The sequence below is a fragment of the Lagopus leucura genome, unplaced genomic scaffold, assembly GCF_019238085.1.
Source record: "Lagopus leucura isolate 7727_CA_CO unplaced genomic scaffold, USGS_WTPT01 Super-Scaffold_100001, whole genome shotgun sequence".
In the NCBI taxonomy this organism is placed as follows: Eukaryota; Metazoa; Chordata; class Aves; order Galliformes; family Phasianidae; genus Lagopus; species Lagopus leucura.
Genome location: NW_024962262.1, coordinates 56619977 through 56639721, shown reverse-complemented (window position 1 = coordinate 56639721; position 19745 = coordinate 56619977). Strand labels below are relative to the sequence as shown.

General features: G+C 36.1%; 1 protein-coding gene across 2 annotated transcripts in view; it reads right to left on the bottom strand.

The window, feature by feature from the left end:
• Positions 1 to 1165: 1165 nt before the first annotated feature.
• Positions 1166 to 19745, bottom strand: part of PRPS2 (phosphoribosyl pyrophosphate synthetase 2) — a 25592-nt gene continuing 7012 nt past the window's right edge. Inside the window, exons 2-8 of one of the 2 annotated variants that reach the window (XM_042866953.1) lie at positions 16451 to 16634; positions 13694 to 13714; positions 9994 to 10092; positions 8841 to 8965; positions 6072 to 6245; positions 2799 to 2958; positions 1166 to 1871 (exon numbers count right to left, since the gene is read on the bottom strand). In XM_042866953.1, the coding sequence (XP_042722887.1) occupies positions 1779 to 1871; positions 2799 to 2958; positions 6072 to 6245; positions 8841 to 8965; positions 9994 to 10092; positions 13694 to 13714; positions 16451 to 16634 (856 nt within the window). In that variant the 3' untranslated portion in view covers positions 1166 to 1778. The remainder of the gene's footprint in view (positions 1872 to 2798; positions 2959 to 6071; positions 6246 to 8840; positions 8966 to 9993; positions 10093 to 13693; positions 13715 to 16450; positions 16635 to 19745) is intronic. The other variant, XM_042866954.1, reaches the window with a different exon arrangement.

The following is a 19745-nucleotide window of genomic DNA, read 5'->3' as shown; positions in this document are numbered from 1 at the left end:
TCACATATTAAGTATATTGTAGACCTTATCGCTATGCATAAGCTCTACATTTCTGGTATAATTACACAGCCATAGACTTCAACTGAAAAATTTAACTGCAAGGTAATATTTTCAAGATGGTAGGAAAAATAATCTTACATTTAGGAATTGTTTTACTAGTCAGAATAATCTAATTTTCGTTGTATTATGAAGTACTTTTTAAAAAAATGAGCTCATGAGAATTGAATTCCCATCACAGTATCTTATACACACATTTCTGTATTCATTACTAAAAGTAGTATGTTTGATTCATAGAATAGAGAACACACAGAAGAAACAGTCTTTATTGTCCTTTTAATTATTTTTTTTCCCCAGAAACTTTCTTAGGGGAAGAAAATACTGTCTGTCTTGAGACTGTCTTACAGGAAAAATCCACTTCATAGTACAACACCACATCACTAAATGCACCCTAAAATAAGTAAGGTAGCCTTATTTCACCCTATCTTATGCTCTTCCATTCAACAATTGCAATTCCAGGTGGAAAATCAACTTTTCCCATTACCTAGGTGCAGGGACAGTACCTCAACACACACTAACTCTTACAACCTAGCAGGAAGGCTGAAAATGCCCCATAGAAAATCTGTAGACCCAGAAGTAGAATGTCAGATATATTTTCTCCCCATAATCCATTACTGTCTGCATTACCACTACTTAACCGTAGGTTGCAATAACTTAAAAGAGAGACAAAACTGTTTTCATAACAACTTTAATTCTCTAATGCTAAAGGATAAAAGACTGCCTCATCTACCATAATGCACTGACTGCAGAGTTAAGTACTGCAGTACTTCATGATAGCAAATTGAAGCTCTATTGACCATGCAGTTTAAGACCAGTATTTCAGATTCCTTTTCATGAAGTAAATGTGGGTAGAAACTGATGTTCATGAATGTAAGTGTATTTAAGTTTACTGTTTGGACTGTGCATAATGAAGCTTTACAATACTAACAGGAAAACAGCCATTAAATGGCTTGTATGGACTCAAGGAATATTAAAAACTACAGGAAAAAAAAAATTCAAAGGAAACTGCTCATGATTAAAGATTGGTCCTTATTATTGAAATGCAAGAAATAAATCATCCTAGGATATCGAAGCATAAATCCGACAAAGACAGTAACCACACAAAATAGACATTAACAAAATGATTTAATGCAATGAAACACTGACAGCTTTACAAAAGAAAACAGTAGCCCTATATATCATGTGGAAAAGGAACAAAAAAATGTATGAAACAGTTAATACTATCATGTGTCAACAGTTCCTTAAAATTAAAAGGAAGTTTAAACTCTTATGGCTTACAAAATAGCAGCCTATCATGGCTGTTAAACAAAAGTCACCATCTGCTTGCCTGAAAGATTAATAGATGCAAGATGTCCAACCCTGCACCACTTAGCTTAACGCAGACAAACCTGTGCATAAATTTCATTCAGTTCTGTGAACAGACATTCAGTAGCTCTGTATATAAAAAAGATCTGAAGCAGCAGCTCAGTAGAAAGTGAGGAGTATATAAAAGAACACAGAAATTTCCCAAACTCTCCAGGGAATCCACAGAAAGTTTCTGCAAGACAGATTTATTGTCCATTTACAACAAAAAAATGCTAATTACAAGACATATATAATAATTAAACATACAAGCTCTGGAATTTTACAAGTATACTGATTTCTTGTGTTTGAGATGCATTGCTAAAAACAACAGCGCTAGTTGACAGGACTTCAAAAAGCTGTGATGTAACCTCCAGCAGTTACAAGGGGACATGACTGAACAGGTAAGATACAGATTCACCATTATGTGTTCTTCGAATGGCCTCAGCCAGGATCATGGAAATGTCAATAAACTGAAAGAAAGAAATACATAAAAGTAAGGATGACAATTTCTTATAGGATAACAAGAACAATAAACCACAGTTTATAGAGAAACTGTATACAAAAATTCAATTTACTATTCTATTCTCTTACATCTTCTACGTAGGAAAATTACATTAAAGCACTAGGTAATTAACCTACATGAAAATAACAATACAATAATAATAACAAGAAATAAAACAAGATAAGAATGCTGATTTCCTTCTACACAGGCATACTGCTGAAGACTTCAATGTTGCACAGGGGACACTGCCAAACAGAAACTGTTCCAGCCATCAGATGGCAGTGTCTACACAAGTACGATTTAATGGAAATGCACCTTTTAAATGCCTGTCTTGCACCAGTAAGTAAAAAATTAAGTATTTTTTACTTGATTCAGAGTAACATTTAAAAAGCACTATTTTAGGCTTTCCTCCACTCTGCACTAAGAAACAGGACACGACTTTCCAGAATAACCTCATGTAGAAGTTACTGAGGTAAGCTAACTTTTTACTTTCAGTTTGGTTTTGAAAGCAAGCATATGTTAAGTTTATCTTGGACATTTTCTATACTGTATTTTCAAACAAAATGAAGAAGCCTAAGCTTTTTATCATGATAAACTAGTGTTTCTGCATTCAGACTTCATATGATTAATATAGTTTTAAAAAAGAAATCAGCTAATTTTACATTTGCTACTCTTTCAGCCAGGCATAATCTATCTGCAGCAGTATCATACATTGTTAATAATTTATTATGCTACCTCAGTCACTCTTTCTTTAGCATGATTTAGCAGAATGTTCTGCAAACAACAAAGCTGCACAGCGTATTTGAGAATATTATTTTCAGCAAAAGGCACAGACTCTAGCACCAGAGAATAACAAAAGGTAAATCCACTTAAGCAAGTGACAAAAACAGAGTACCTGAATTTTGGGGCAGTGTTTCATTTTCTCTTCCTGGGGGATTGTATTAGTTACCACAACAGCCTCAAATGCTGCATTATTAATCCGAGAAATAGCAGGACCAGAAAAGATGCCATGAGTAAGAATAGCATAAACTTTGGTGGCTCCAGCAGATACTAACCTGCAGAATACAAAGCAGTAAGCTGTAATGCATGTTTAAATATATGGCTACACACGAAGACAGGTAAGACCTTCATAAGGCTAAAATTTCACAAATTGCCCACATTAAGAGCAATTTTACACATAAAATCCTCTGAAAGCTACAGGAAGATAAAAATATCTACAAAACAATTCTGACAACTTTGAGCTTTTTCAGTTTATATGACTACTATGTCTTACCAAAAGTAACTGCTAAAAACCTTATTTAATTAACAAACTTCTTATCAGTAGCAGTAATACTAAATGAATGTACTGTACTTATGACCACACAAACAGATCATAAAACTAGTTCCCAGCATAACTTTTCCTCTCAGGAAGAACTGAAGTTTGGATAGTGGTATTCACAACTCTGTGCCTCCATCATTGTGCACCTTTGCTTTAATTTGTAATTCAAACTATTCTGCTTGGACAAAGCTACTGAGGAAGAAAAGTATTTAATGATTAAAAGCCTAGTGTCTTGCAAAGCTTGTGGGAAGGCATGCTGCTGATCCAAGCACAATGAAAAATGATACAGCACAGGAGAAAACCTGCACAGATTGAAGAGCTAGAAAAACTTGTGAATGAGTCACAATCATTTAATTTGGCTTTGATTGGCCTCTCTGCCTCCAGACATTCACAGCTATGAAAGACTACAAATGCAGTCAAGACAGATGGAAGCCATCAACAGTAGATGTTATCAAATTGTAGCATGAGCACAAAAAGACTGGAAAAAGAAAGAACACAAACATCTTATTTTGAATGACTCATCAGAATCAAAGGATTCTGATCATTCCTTGCACTACATTTGGTAGTTGCAATCTACAAGGAGGGTCACTACAATAGAGTGAGGGTGTACTAGGAGGGCAATACGAACACTTCAGCAAGTTCACCTGCTATATCTAGAAACAAATTCCTTAGTTCATCTGCTAGATATGCATCTATGGTGCTAAGATAAAGAAAGGTCTAAGGTATTTTGATGAACAAGTTTGATTAATCATAATGTACATCCCATCTAGATTTGGCATTAAAGAAAATCACTACTTGCTGACAAGAACATCATATAAGACAGTATCACTCAAAAAGGACCTTTCTTTTCTCTTTCTTCACTCTATTACTTCAGCAGAACTGAAATGACTCAGGCAGGAAGTATCACATGGCCCTATTCTGAATGCAAGTCTATTCTGTATATTCATAGCATCTACAAATATATCAGGCAGGAAGAAAAATTCCACATATCTCAACTGAAATGTTAGCTTTATAAAGGATTACATGCAAGAGAAGCAATGCTGCAGTAAATGTTCAGCAGCAGACATTTAAAATCATCCCATGCTTTATCCTTCCCACTTTCAAAATGCAACTACATACAGCCATACGAGTGTGGCCTTTGATATCAACTATACCAAGACAAGATCTTTGAAGCAAAGATTTTAAAACTCAGACTTCTGGGCCAAATTCAGAATGCAGCCCATGACCTCTAAAACCTAAGTTGGCAGCACATGCAGGGATACAGGTGGAAGAGCTGGAGCACATCAGTCTAATATTGCTCACCTCTTAATGCCTAACATCTGTTCTTATAGTTGTTTCTATGTCTCCAGTTTGCCAAGATGTCTTTGAAGCTAGAATAGCTGTTATGCATTTTTGAGTTTTCATGAAGCCACAACAGTAAGGATTATCATGCACTAGCAGTTCTTTTTTTATTATTATTATTTTTTTGGGGACTTCTTTTTAGGTGGGTGAGAGCTACAGGAAATGTTTAAGGCTACAAACAGTAACAGAGTTCAGCACAGCCAGTAATTCCAGCTTCTGCAGAAAAAACATACAACTTACTAATGCCCTTAAATATACCATTGTAAGGCCAGTCTGAAAGTCATAGAGTAATACTTCCAAAGGAGCATTAATAGGAACTCAGTCCAGATAGTGAATCTTTCACATACTTCACTTCAACAACTGGACAACCTGAGAACCATGAGGGCATTAGCAAAGAGAAAAGGCCTAGAAATCTCAGAAAGACTCCAGAAATAGAGGTTCTTTAGTCTGGAGGGGAAGTGGTGGGGGGAAATGAAAACAATCTTCAACTACCTTCTAAACAAAAAGTGAGAAAACGTATTCTCAGCTCCTAGGATGAAAAGGATAAGTGTGCTTTAAATTGAAGATGCTTGTCAAAAATATTAAATCTACACAACATCAGGAAAAAAAAAGTTTTTTTTTATAAATATAAATCTAGTGAAGAAAAGGATCATTTTCTGTCATTTTTGCCTCAAAACTGAAAAATGCACTAAATGGCTAAAATCCCTTCCACAACATTCTCTTTATTCTGCCCTCTATCCAAATCCAGATTAGAATAATGGAAAGGCCACAATGATCATTGAGTTTCAACCCCCCTGCTATGTGCAGGGTCGCCAACCACCAGACCAGGCTGCCCAGAGCCACATCCAGCCTGGCCTTGAATGCTTCAAGGGATGGGGCATCCACAGCCTCCTTGGGCAACCTGTTCCAGTGTCACCACCCTCTGTGTGAAAAACTTCCTCCTAATATCTAACCTAAACTTCTCCTGTCTCAGTTTAAGACCATTCCCCCAGTCCTATCACTCTCCACCCACTATTCCACAGGAGGGGGAGTGGCTGGTTATCTGCTCCCTTCAAGTACTGGAAGGCCACAATGAAGTACTCCTGAAGCCTTCTTTTCTCCAAGCTAAATAATCCCAGTTCCCTCCACTCTCCTCTTAGGAGAGGTTCTCCAGCCCTCTGATCATCTGATCATCCACCTCTTCTGGACCTGCTCCAAGAGCTCCACATCCTTCCTGTACTAGGGGCCCCAGTACTCCACGTTAGGCCTCACAATCACCTCTTTCTCACCTTTTTAAGGCAGCCCAGAATACAGTTGGCCTTCCAGGCCGCAAGCACACATTATATTTCTGTAAGTCTTCCTATTTCCATGTTATAAAGAAGGACAGAGCTTGATTACAGGACAACGAGTCAAGAATCAGAATGACTTCACTGCACAGAGGTCAGATTGAATTATAAGTATGTAGCAGCTGTGTTCATCTGCTATCTGCAGGTTACAGCATGAGACACTGAATAATTTCATAATACTTACTTGTCTGCTGCATGACATATTGTGCCACATGTATCAGCCATATCATCGACAAGAATGGCTACTCTGTCTTTCACATCACCCACCAAGACCATTCTGTCCACTTCATTTGCCTTCTTTCTTTCCTTGTGAATGAGAGCAAATTCCACATTCAATCTGTCAGCAATTGAAGTAACCCTAGATGACAGGGAGAAATACAGTACATTCAGAATACTATTTTAAAAGAACAGGATCATACTTAGTTATTTGCCTTGAAACAGTTTGCAAGATTTCTTGCTTTTAAGTAACTGCACAGATTTTTGCAAGTGGTGAGACATATTAGAAACACCCTTAATTCACTGTTAATAAACTCAACCAGTGACTTAAGATATAGTCCAGATGAGTATTTTCTAAATTCAGTTTGACTTTGAAAACATTTCAGTGTTCACAAGCTTTCATTAATTTGCTGCAATATGTAGTCTAAGATAGCTCTAATTATAAGCACTTCAGCATCCTAACTCGTAACACCCTTGCTGGAATGTGAAGCAAAACTCATGGGGGAAAAAAAACCAGGTAAACAGCAAATAAATCAGTTGATTGTGATTAGTAATTCTTTCAGCAGTACATGACAAGCAATCTATTTAGTGATAGGACAACAGGGGATGGTTTTCAACTAAGATAAAGGAGATTTAGGTTAGATATTAGGAGGATATTTTCACACAGAGGGTGGTGACACACTGGAACAGGCTGCCCAGAGAGGTTGTGGATGCCCCATCTCTGGAGGCATTCAAGGCCAGGCTGGATGCGGCTCTGGGCAGCCTGGTCTGCTGGTTGGTGACCCTGCACATAGCAGGGGGGTTGAAACTAGTTGTCCTTTTCAACCCAGGCCATTCTATGATTCTACAAATCAAGTAGTTTACTTCACCAGCACCTCTCTAGCAATACATTGGATTGACAAAGATCTTTTAAACTCTTCAGGGAAACCACTGGTGGCCAGACACACTACCTATAGTAAACTCTGTTATAGACTTCTAACTGCTCTATTCAAACCTTTCAATATACCAGGGTTAGCAGGTTTGACAAGATAGCAATAAACACAGGAATAAATAACACTTCTGTCCCACACTAGCACAGCCTTGCAGCCTGTCTTTTGAAGAATATTTTGGTACTGTTGTTAGCAAGGTTAGTAACGTGCACATTTCAACAGAAAACAGTTTTGTTTCTTTGCCACTCAAAAATGAAGGAGTTTTTTGTTACAAACTCGCATGGACATTTGTGCGTGTGGATAATACAGTAACTTCATAGTACGTCTCACTAACTCAGGGGCACTGAGGTATCAATAGATTCATATGCCTTATTTCAGCCACAAAATTTAGTAAGCAACAAAAAACAAGCAAACAGTAAGAAAAAAAGATATTTCAAATGAGTGCACAAGCAAATTTCTTTAATGCTTCTGAGTTAAAACTTGATAGTGTGGGAAAAAAAATTGTCTTCAGTTTTCATTAAACTAAGAATTATTTTGAAGGTCCACATGTTTTGAATGGAAATGCCCAACCATCTTCTCGGCATCATATTAAATGATGTGAGGGAGAAGCTTTGAATTTACAGAGAGCAAATTCCTCCTCTGCTTCAGCAGCAGCTGCTTGGTTACCTTTCAGTAAGGTAGCAAAAATAAATTATCATCGACTTCATAAAATACAAATAAAAATAAGTGATAGCAATAATATTTAATAAAAATATTTGCTATGAGAAAAAGTGTTTTCTGACTTGATTTTTAACTAGTGGATTATTTTGTAATAAATTGTATGCATTTTCATTTGAAAACAACAATATTCACATAGTAACAAAGAAATGTAATTGACTGGAGTACTTTGACAAAAAATGCTTTCTATAGTTCACATTCTTCACATCTTTAACTTGAAGAATCTAAAAAGGAATAGCCTACAATTCTAATCACACTTCCCAATTATCTGAATATGAACACCATGAGCACACTGCAGATGACAAAAAGTCTTCAATTAGAATCACAGTGTGGCAGTGTTTCATTATCTCCCCTAAATTACACTCCAAACTTTTTGGGATTACAGGATTCTTATTTCTCTTCATTCCCGTTCAGTTTCTAGCAGCCTTGTGACCAGTAACTTGAGAGCAAAACATGGTTATCACCTCACAGATAGTGTGCTCCTCAATTTCTGCATCAGTTTTTACTGATTAGAAAACAATAAAACAGTTCTCCTAAATGAGTAACACATGCTGCAAATGAAGAAATACCCCAATTTATTAGCTTTCCTATTTTCAACTTCAGCCAAACCAAAATTTCATCATCTTTTTCCAATATACACAATATGCAACTTGGAGATAGGCTTGCAATAACTTACAGAAAAAAAGAAACTTGATCCAAGCAAGAGCTTACCTAGATGCCAGCAGGTACAGTGGAGATAGGCCTAAGGCTTTAAAAGAGAAGGGAAACTTAGGCAGTTCCAGAATAAAGCAGGAATAGGTGCAGCAACTGGACTAAAGCAAGCAAGCAGCAGGAAAAGTATCTTCCCTCCTGCATAGGGATTCAGCAAACAAGGTCATATATAGGGAGAGAGAGAAAAAAAAAAATTCTTTAGAGTACAGAAAACTCCTGAATGTTTTCAAGCTTGAAAAACATCGGAAAAGTAGTCATTCTGTTTTCACAATGCAATTAGATTCACCAGACATATACTCTGTATCTTGCAAAAGTCATATGATCGAAAAGATGACTAGACTAACATTCATTAATCTCTTAGTCTTAGACTGGTATAGTACCTTTTTGCACCACCTGCATCAGGTGAGACTATGATACAGTTTTTCCACTCCAAAATGTTTTCTTTAATCCACTGCAGCACTGCAGGTTCTGCATACAGGTTATCTACTGGAATGTCAAAGAAACCCTAGTTCAAAAAGAAAAAGAGTTTTATGAATACACATTATACCTTACTTCGAATGAAGGCACAGGAAAAGAATCAAGCCCTTGCATTTCAGGTATAGCAAGGTTTTAATTAGTATTTTACAGTGGCCTAATTCTGCCCTCTCATTTCTACCAAATTCAGTGGAAGTTCAACAAATAGTAATGTCTCTAAAAATCTCACTCAAGAGCAGAAAATGAAGAACAATTGTTATCAAATGATATTAAATTAGAAAAGATTCCCTTTAGGCACCTACATAAACTCATGCATACGAAAAGCTCTCAAAAAATCCAGTGAGGAATATTTAACTGCCATAAATTGCAACTACTTGACACAAACAGTAGTATTTCAATATGGAGAATTTAAGTTAGCAATGGTCAGCAAGAAAGGAACGTGTCTTTTTGTGCAGTTTTTAAACAACAAATCTATACCGAACCACAAATTAAAACTGCTTTTTATCTGCATGACAACCACTTAGCATAACTGAAGCTCTGAGTAAACAGAACGCCAAAAGGAGGAAAAGAAAGTATTTCCTCAAAAAACACACAAAAAACCCCCCAAAAGTTAACTTGAAAAGTTTTACATGACAGAATGACAAACAATGTCTGCTCTGTGTCTGAGCAGCAGTTTTGTGATTTTCTGGTTCAATAGTAGAGCTAGCAAAGGAGTTTCCAGTCTCCATCTCCACTTCTCTTAAGTGAATAATGTTCCCCTGGTTGTACCAACCAAACTGTATTGTGCACTCTGATAAAACCAGCGAGAGATTAAGAGAGCTCCTCCCATAACAGGACATTGTATGTTCTAGAAGCCCTTATACTAGCCTTGAAAAATTCCACTGAAGACTCCAACGTCCAATACCTATTCAAAATGCCCACAAAATCACCCCATAAGATAAAAGCTGTTCTCCTTCAAAAAGCAGAACTAGGAAAAAAATAAACAGAAGTAATATTTTCTTGCATCTCTTTATTCATTTGACCACCTACTCACAGTTAGGAAGACTGATAGATAGTTACCTGGATCTGAGAAGCATGCAGGTCCATGGTGATGATGTGGTCAGCCCCTGCAACTGACAGCATGTTGGCAACAAGTTTTGCAGAGATTGGAGCACGACTCTGAGAAATAAAGCACAAATATTTACATTATAAAAGCATTTAGGCGGAATACATGGTGTCAGATAATTAGTTACTTTTATCTCTTTTTCTTTAGAATAGCTGGAATCTATGAAGAGCTCCATAACTTCAGCCAAACTAGCCTGTCAATAGCTACTCATGCCACTAGGATTTTTGAACTCAGCAAAACATTTAGGAGCTTTAAACTAGTTTAAAAAATCTGCCTAATAATGCCTCCTATTAATTTTTACCAACAAACAGAATTGGAGATATGATTTACCAGCTCCTTTATTTCAAACTTTTAGTTGGCTTTTCCGTAGCACAAAAACAGAACCTCAATTTCTCTAAGCCACTACCTATATGTAAATATCCAACTCTCAGGCACCTACCCTTTAAAAAGTGAATAATAAAAAGTAACCAAATATGAAGAACAAAGTGAGAGGAAACCCAATTTTTGAGGAAAAAAGCACTTTAAAACAACGTTAGTATCAAGCATTTCTTCATCACACACACAGTAAAGCCTATAAGAGATCCACGTAGGCAGAGGAACAAGCCCCCACCTATTTATTCTTTTTTGTGAATGCAGGCTTAATTATTGGATGTGATTAGTAATCTAGAACAACCAAAAGGGGCAAGGGAAGGCATGGAAGAAAAGAACTACAAAAAAAAAAAAAAAAAAAAAAAAAAAGAAACAGGGAAGTGAGAAGAGCAAAGGAAGAACAAAAATATAATCAGCAAAATTAAACCCAAGAGGTTTTTTTAAGCTGACAATGATGCAAAACAAACAGTAATGTGAAAAGAAAAGGAAATCATGACTGGAAGATACCTTTTTTTTTTTTTTTTTCCTTGCAGTCTTTGTCAACTTTAAAGTTCCTTCAGATTTTTTAGCTATGTTGCCCTAGACAGCTTTGTCTGTAATGGAAACATTAAACAAAACCTCTTTTTTTTTTTTTTTTCCTTTTTACCTGCCTTTAAATATGACTGGTATCTAGCACTAATGTCATTAGCATTAAAACAGAATTGCCATTTAGAGGTGCCATCTCACAATCAGACTTTGGGTTTTGATCGCAAGGTATTTTCTCTCGTTACATTTCTTTATCAAATAGCATCATTTAACCTCTCAGGAACACCGTTCTCCTCCACACATAATTACGGGGTATCTCTGCTCTTCTTTCACTGACGCTCAAAGGCATCACCAAAAATAATCTGAACTACTGCTATTTAAAAATGGATGCTATTTTGTCTACGTCAAACCAAGGAGACACTACTTTCCTCAGAACTTTTGGTAATTTAGATACAAACTCAGCACTTCCATGTTTTAATGTATGGAATGACAACATATTTCCAGAAAAGAGACCAAGATACTGCATTCATTTTTTATGGTTTGAAGTTTATCATCAAGAAAATTCTCACTTAGAAAATGGCACTAGTTTTGATTCTGCGTTGCACAAAAATATTGTCCCCACTTGGTTTGTCTAAGAAACACTGAAGATGTGAATGGCAGCTGAGCTTCCCTTGATCACTGCAATTCATATGCATATGGTTTGCATAACAGCTTGCAACCACTGTAGCTGCAGCAAATATGAATTTTCTAGTAAGTGAGGACTATGCTGCTCCTCATTTAAGATCAATTCTGTAAGGGTTCTGTTACGTGCAAGCTGGTCAAAACTTTCTGAATATTTCTATCAATTAGTAGAAGTGTTCTGGTTCATGCCATTCAGGTTCCTGATCATCCCAGTTCATCTTAGCAGCTCAAACAGACGTTTCAAAGCTAGGATTTGTGATACTCAAATCCCTGGCAACATGTAAAAGAACAAAGATTTAGTACCTACTCCTTAGACTCCACCACCACACATTCTCTTGTCAGCTCCTTGTGAAGGCATGGTTTGATGAGGTGGATTAACAGACAATGCCGAAACCCGAAATCCGCCCCCCTCTTTATCCCATCCCTTCCTTCTTCCCAGTCTATAAGCTTCCCCTGTGTTTCATATTGCTGCTTGTCTGAACCCATAGCAGCCAGACAAGGAAGCAAAAACAGAAGGGAAGATAGCTAAAGAGGACCACTGCTTCTGGTAGAAACCAGTAACTGCTTCAGCCTAGCTGATCAAGGCAAATTCCCATAAACAGTTTGCCATTTCTACCTTCGGGTGGAACAGTGAATTTCTTTTGTTCACTTCTGTTGAATGAGATTACCACTTCACTTGTCTCATGTGTCAATACCACAAGTATCATCAGCACAAATAAAAGCCATAACAACCACCTTTCCTGCACCAAGTGCAAATGAATACATTACCAACTGGTACTTCTTTCAGCTACTGGCCTTGCAGGCTGAATTCCAGAAGGAAGAACTTGGAAGTTTTACCACTAGGTAACTTCATTTAGTAGTTATGCACATCACAGATTGCCTACATGTTGGACATAGGGTCTTGGAGGGAAAGATAGCCAGACATCAAAACCTGTTTTCCAAGGGTGGGCTAACAGGAGGTTAAGACAAATGAAGCATGTGGCCATCTGACAGTTTCCTCTACACAAAATTGTGCATTAAGAAATAAAGAAAACTAACACATTTGATGACATGTTCAAAAGAATTTAAGTTCCAAAAAACTTTTTTTCTGGGTAAGCAATTATTATAAAATGATCCAAACTGAAGTTTATTTTAAAATCAAAAGAAGTATATTCATGAGAACCTCAGATAACCTGGCTTCATTATTCAGAAACAAATGTAGATGGGAACTGAAGATTTCCTTTATGTCTTGGAGAATTTGTGATGTTTGCTTCAGATGAAAAGTAGGAACACAAGAAGATTCACTATATTCATTGTCTCATTTTTGATACAGTTTGAGATTAGTTTCAGAATTATAAGCATGAAACGACAGTAAATTATGTACAGAAACTAAATTGTAAAAAAAAAAAAAAAAAAAAAAGCACTGTTTTTAGCTCCTAAGCAAATTTCCCACTCACTTATAGAGACAGTTATATAAATGATTACTTCCTTTATAATGTGTTACAAAGTTATTTGCAATTTTTAAAATTACCAGGGGCAGAGGAAGAATCCACAAAGCTAATAAAAACACCCTCACAAGAATATCTATGCAAAGGAAAGTAGGAGTAGTCTGTCAAGATTAATGTTTTGTTGCCTTTAAGCATCTTATTACATTGTCTTGCTCAAAATACATCACATGCAAGCCAAACAAAAAACAAACAAACAACAAAAAAAAACAACAAAAACAACAGTCCAAGAAAGTCCCAAGATTTATAACTGGAACTTTCACTTTCAAGAAAGCCAGTTGTGAAATGTATGGATACTGAACATTCACTAATTTATTACCTAAATTTATATTTTGGATATGAGGTAAGCTTTGAAGCTTTAGAAATTGACATCATTAAACATCCAAGTAAATTTTAAGTAGAAGCTAGGACTTCTCTATTAGCAAATTCCACAGAATTAATATCATGGCCCAGGTGAAACACAACTGAAATCAAGAAGTGAAACTGAAAACGTTTCCAGTTATATATAATGTAACCCAGTAGTTTCACCCTTTAAGGCCATGTTAATGGAAATATATAGAGTTAGATTTAAAAAATAAAAAAAAAAGATACCTACCCAACGCTCCACGGCTCCCTTCTACAAATCAAAAAAACAAAGTTACATGAGCTGCAGAACACCAAACTCACCTGTTGCTATACTTCTAACATCTCATAAGCATCTCTGAAGCATCCTGCATCCTATATAGATGTTTTTCCCATGGCTTTGAAGGTTAGCATAATTAGAGGATGTCTAAATGCAACCATGGTCAAAGCACCTGAACTGAAGTAGCTAGCTTGTGTATCAGAAGTAATCTAGTTTATGACAGCACTTGATCATGTCTAAATCAATTCATCAACTTCTCTAGGACTCTGGACAAGTTTGTGGGTTTTTTTGTTTTGTTTTTTAAAATATCCTTTTCCCTTTCTTTCTTTCCTCCTTTTTTAAACCTCTGTTTCTTCAGCTGCATAAGCATGAAAACTGGCACAGACCACTGGAACTGCTGTTGACAGCCAAACTACCTCATATATAGTTAGTCCAAGGCTTAATACTAATATTCTCATGATGAATTACACAGGTCTTGCTCAGAATACAATGCTTTAATACAAGGCCCTTTAGTTAAATAAATAAATCAAGACTTGCAATGTTTTCAGTCACCTTATTCCATGAAGAATAAGGTGGTATTTCAAACAGCAAGGACTCATTCCATTTAGTTCTTTAAGAATTGAAGCCAGCATCCAGATAGCAATGATAGGGATTCACCTCACATTCAAACAAGTAACAGTAGTACCTTGGGTCAGAGAGAAGAAAATCCACTTATAACCACTGTAAGAAAACAGTGAGCACTTCACTGATGCTTCAAGCTCAAAGCACAGGCCAAACACAGACCAAAGACCAAGTGATGTGATGCAATCCACCAGCAAGGGGAAGGATCTCATGGTCAATAAGCTACCTAATGTCGACATCTATATCATAGCTTACTGTGCAACATGGAGGTTAACTACCAAGGTTAATTTCCAAAGATTACAAATGTTTTCTCAATTGCAAAACAGAGGTTAAAAAGTGGAAAAAAAGAAAAAGTTTGCCTAGAACTGCAGGAGAACACAGTGATGCCTAGAGAACAGTCTGAAATAATACTCAAAATCTCTATTAGTGCCTTACTTTCCCACGCTACTCATCTTCCAGTAGTATTTCAAAAGATAGTATGTTCTAAAGAAAGATACTGAACCACTCATGAAAGCCTGTCATATGAATTTTGGGTACCCCTAACAAGTTATTGCTTAGATACACACAAGCTGGGACATGCTCATCCTTTTCCTCACGCTAAAAGCTTTTATGATGGTACACAAAAACCTCTGAGTACTAATTTGGAAACAAAATCATACCAAGATACCTTCCTTCCCTTTCGAAGAAGAGCTTGTTTCCCTTCCAGGCTCTTTTGATTAAAAAAAAAAAAAAAAAAAAAAAATACATTTCATCCCTCTGCACTCCTAGTCAAGGGAGAGCTTTAATCAATACAGGAACACAGCAAAATGAAGTTCCAGAAGATCTATATGAAGAACAGGGAGGTTGTACCTAACCCCTGAATTCAGTTTTTGGAAGCACAATATCAGTGCTGTATAAGAAAGCCTACACTTACGGTGTAAACATACTAGAAAGTAATTTTGTTCCATTTACCTTTTCCATTAGAGGCTGAGAATTCTGCCTTCTGTAATACCTGCAAGTTTTTTTTTTATCTTCTGCATTGTCAGTCTTGTTACATTTTAAACAGTTGAATGAAAGTAACAGAGCTTTCAGATTTTGCCCAGTGTACAAAGCAAAAAGGGGCAGTCCATTTATAAAAGTATGAGCGAGAAAAACTTTCTCAAAAGACAAGTATTACAATTTGATTTACACTTGTTAGTTCTTTTCCAGTGAGTTTTGATGAAAGTAACGTTCACGTGACATCAGGTTTTTTGTATATATACGGAGACAAAAGGTTAAGTGTTTCTTATGCTTTGTGAATTTTATTTTATATCAAACTTGTTAGTGCCTTACTAATTTGGCTTAACTGGTACGTTATTCATCAGTTACAGCAGACCAAATTCAGGGAATCATAGAATGGCTTTGGTTGAAAGAGACCTCAAAGGATCACCGAGCTCCAACCTCCCTGCCACAGACAGGGCTGCCAACCTCCATATCTAACACAAGGTGAGGGTGCCCAGGACCTCATCCAACCTGGCTGAGAAAAATAAGAAGTGTTTCAGGGTTTTTACTCAATTTTTGGCCTTCATCAATTAAAATTAATTATTTCAAACTGTTATGTATAAACTTCTTTCTTTTTAGATCTACCTTACAGCATAAGTAATTGTTTTTATTCATTATCCTTATGCACTGTAGAACAAATCAGTTCCTTTCATTTAGGTTAAAAACTACCTGCAAAATGCTCACAGCACTCCAAATTTAGGATTTAATTCTATAAAACTGTACTAATTACATGTACTCTCTTCATATAAAGAAAAGAAAAAGGAAAACTAGAAAAAAGCAGAAAAAGCAGTCCCAAAGGTGAGATTTCCTAGCAGAATACTCTGGAATATCACAAACATAGGATGAATCTACTTTTTCAAACTGAAGGCCTCATCACTTAGGAAAACATAAAGAAAAAAAAATTATGTATTGTATCACTTAATTCGTTTGCAAATTATATAATTTCTTATCACAGTAGAACATTAAAGGAAGAGCAAAAGGAAAAACACCTTATAAAACTCTAAAGTGTTTATGAAAGTATGTTTAATCTCAAAGTTCTAAAGGAAGAAGCTGAGAAAACACTTCAGAAATCACACATTTCTCACCTACCTTGTCTTTCTTATCTTGCCTGGCATATGGAAAACATGGAATTACTGCAGTGACTCTGGAGGATGATGCAATCTTGCAAGCATTGATCATGATGAGCAATTCCATTAAGTTGTCATTTATTTCTCCACAGCCACTCTGGATAATATACACATCTTCTCCTCTCACACTTTCACCAATCTCTACACTGAAAGAGTAAAAGATGGCCGTTTAATCACTAGAATTACAGGAAGAGCATTATTAAAGATCAGACAAACAGTTTTATTTTAACAAACATTTGTAGGTTTACAGCCATTTAGAGTAAGATTTTGTTTTTTTAAAACATTGGTTTGGATAATTTTGCCCTTGATACAAAGTCCATTTCAATAGAAGCCAGACTAAAATTTACTTCAGCCTAAAAATATAATTTTATTTTCTTTTGTAAACACATGAGTAAATTCAAGAAATCACTGCATTTTAGAAGATGAAAGTATCAAACTCTTTGGGAAAAAAAAAAAAATCAGTAAAAAAGTTAGAAGTGAAAAGGCACACCACCAGATCTAAGCAAGGTATTTAAAACAGGAAAAAAAAAGTTTAAGCAAAAACCTGTTCACCAACAGCTGAATGCAACTCAAATCTTAGCACATTTTGTCAGTTGCTCTGTTTGCTCTACATGAGCTCATGTACTCATGTTGGCATCAAGGAGTTGCTTTACTCTTCTATAGATTTCAGGAAAATTCAAGCAGAGCAGTTGAATATGATATTTTTCCATTCTAGAACAAATCAAGAGAAGTCTACTGTTGAACCATATTCAATTGTTACACCTGTTACTCCAAAAATTACTCACAAAAGTAGCAGACTAACCTGCATTTTCCTCTGATTCCAGGCAAAATACCCAGAAAATATACAGACAGAATTCCAAAATGAGGCAATCAGATCTTTCAAACCCATGCTACCATAAATTAGTCTAAATCACTGAAAGCTAAATATCTTGGGCCCTTATTTGAAAGGTTAACTACTGACCAAAGACAGAAATAAGCAAAAAGCTCCAGATGGAAACCATCCTAATGGTCCAGATATGGGTAAAATGGTTTCTCTGACGCATTCTTCACAGTGAGGTTTATTCTAGTCAAGCATAGTCCAAGCAAATTTAGTTTATCAGCTTCCAGGGTGCTGCACAAGATTATTAGCTTTTTGTAGCTGCAGAACACAAAGGAATTTACTGCTTAAGAACATCTTAATGACATGCAAACATATGACTTATTACCATCATGATAGTTGAGTGCTGTATGACTAGTCACACTCTGAAAGCTGCCACAAAATACCTGTCAGAGAGGAATGCCTGTCCCTTTGAAGGTGTGCAAAATAGAATAAAATTCAACTGCAGCAAACAGACTGTGCTGATTTAAGTAGCAGCTATTATTTTGTTTCCCCCTCATTGAGCAATGTGCAGCTTCATGCTGAGCACTGAAAGATTGAGTCTTGTGGAAAATACATGTGATCACACAATTAAAGACAATGTCATAAAGCAGATGCAGAAGGTAATACATAAGCACCCTTCCTTCATAGCCATGTGACCTGGGTGCTTTATTTTGCAACCTTAACTCTAAATCTAATTTCTGGTCCATCTTCCTCCTGGCTACTTGAGCCTGCTCCACTATCCACACTCATACTTGAGCTTACCCTATTAGCCATATCCATCTAGTTGTTGCCTGTGACTCCTTACATTAGTAGTGGTTCTCTCCTAATTTAATCTATTTATCTCTCCAATTACATTTTATTCTTCAACTTCCCTAACTCTCATCTTGTTCAGTCTCTGCCTCACTGCACTCTTCTGCTTTCAATTTTTATTCAAGTCAATGTGTTTTCATTTTCACTTTACCTATGGTACCATGAAGAAGGCAACCAAGATCACTAAAGAGAGAATGAGTGGCTCCTTGTCCTCAGTTCTTGTATTCCCAAAACAATTTATAAGAAGAACCTCTCCATCTCATTTATTTAATAACTTTTTGCTTAAGGATGTTACTAACGCAGTTTCTTATGGCCAAATGAAAACAAAACGTCAAGTAAAGATAAGTAGGAGGATGGAGACAGTGAGAAACAGCGTCATCTTCAGATAGCTCAGTGGTAGCCTCTTCGATCTTTTGAGGCTCCCATCGAGGTGGAGAGATTAAATTTGTGGTTACACACTGTTTTTGCTCTGAGCAATAGCTCTATTTGCAGAAAAACATTAAAAATATTTCTGAAATCCTAAATATTTTTCTAGCTTGATTTTTATTCAACACAATTTAAGTTCAGACAGAAGCTAGAGCATCTAGTCCCATGACTAGAAGATGTTAACCTTAATTAGAAGCCTTGTGCAAAACAGATCTGTTGGAGTACCATGGTCCAATTCCCAGATTAAACAAAATTAAGAAACCTGTCATTCCTCCTCATCTCAGAAGTTTAGCTATGAGTAAAGCATCGACCCATTAGCTTGCATATGCAGCTTTACTCACCACTGATGATTACAGCTATTATGATGAGGATTAAAAATGATATATATCATTACTTGGCACTTGCACAAAACTGCTTAAAGCAAGTGCTGTCACATATCAAACCTTTGGAATAGGTTTGAAGGCCATCATCATATAGCAAAAGCTCTGTGACAGGTGTTTCAATTCAAGACTATGAAGTTATGCTTCTGTTCTTCATGTTAACCTAGGAACCACTGCAAAGGAGGAGTAAGTAGAAAGCAACAAAGAAAATACTACCAGTTCCATGGAAGAATGTCACTGGAGTGACAAAGAATGGCAGTACACAATTTTAGTATGTGCAGAAAAAGATGTAGCCAGTAATTTCCTATGCACTATGTAATAGGAACAAGCTTTGCTGAAAAGCAAAAATATATGATTTTAACATTCATTATATACAGAAAGAACACTGAATTTATAACATACTGAAATGTTTACTCCCTTAAAACAGTCATTTCTAAGCAGTCCACTAAGAAATAACAAGTTTCAAAAAGGGAAGGGAATATATTTTGAGATAAACATAGATCTGGTTGATACAGTGGCCCTGAAGTAATGCTTCTTACACTATCATTAACCACTGTCTTTTCAATGCCCTTGGGTTTGGGATAACTTTTTCATCTTACAAACAACTTAGAAAATAAAAGTGTTGCTACTTCATCTCTTGATGCATTTCTGCATTTTTTTGCTTATGTTTTTCAGGTCAAAAAGACATACATATTCAGCACACAGAAATGTAAACGTATCTATATTTATATATATATATATATATATATATATATATATATATATATATATATATATATATA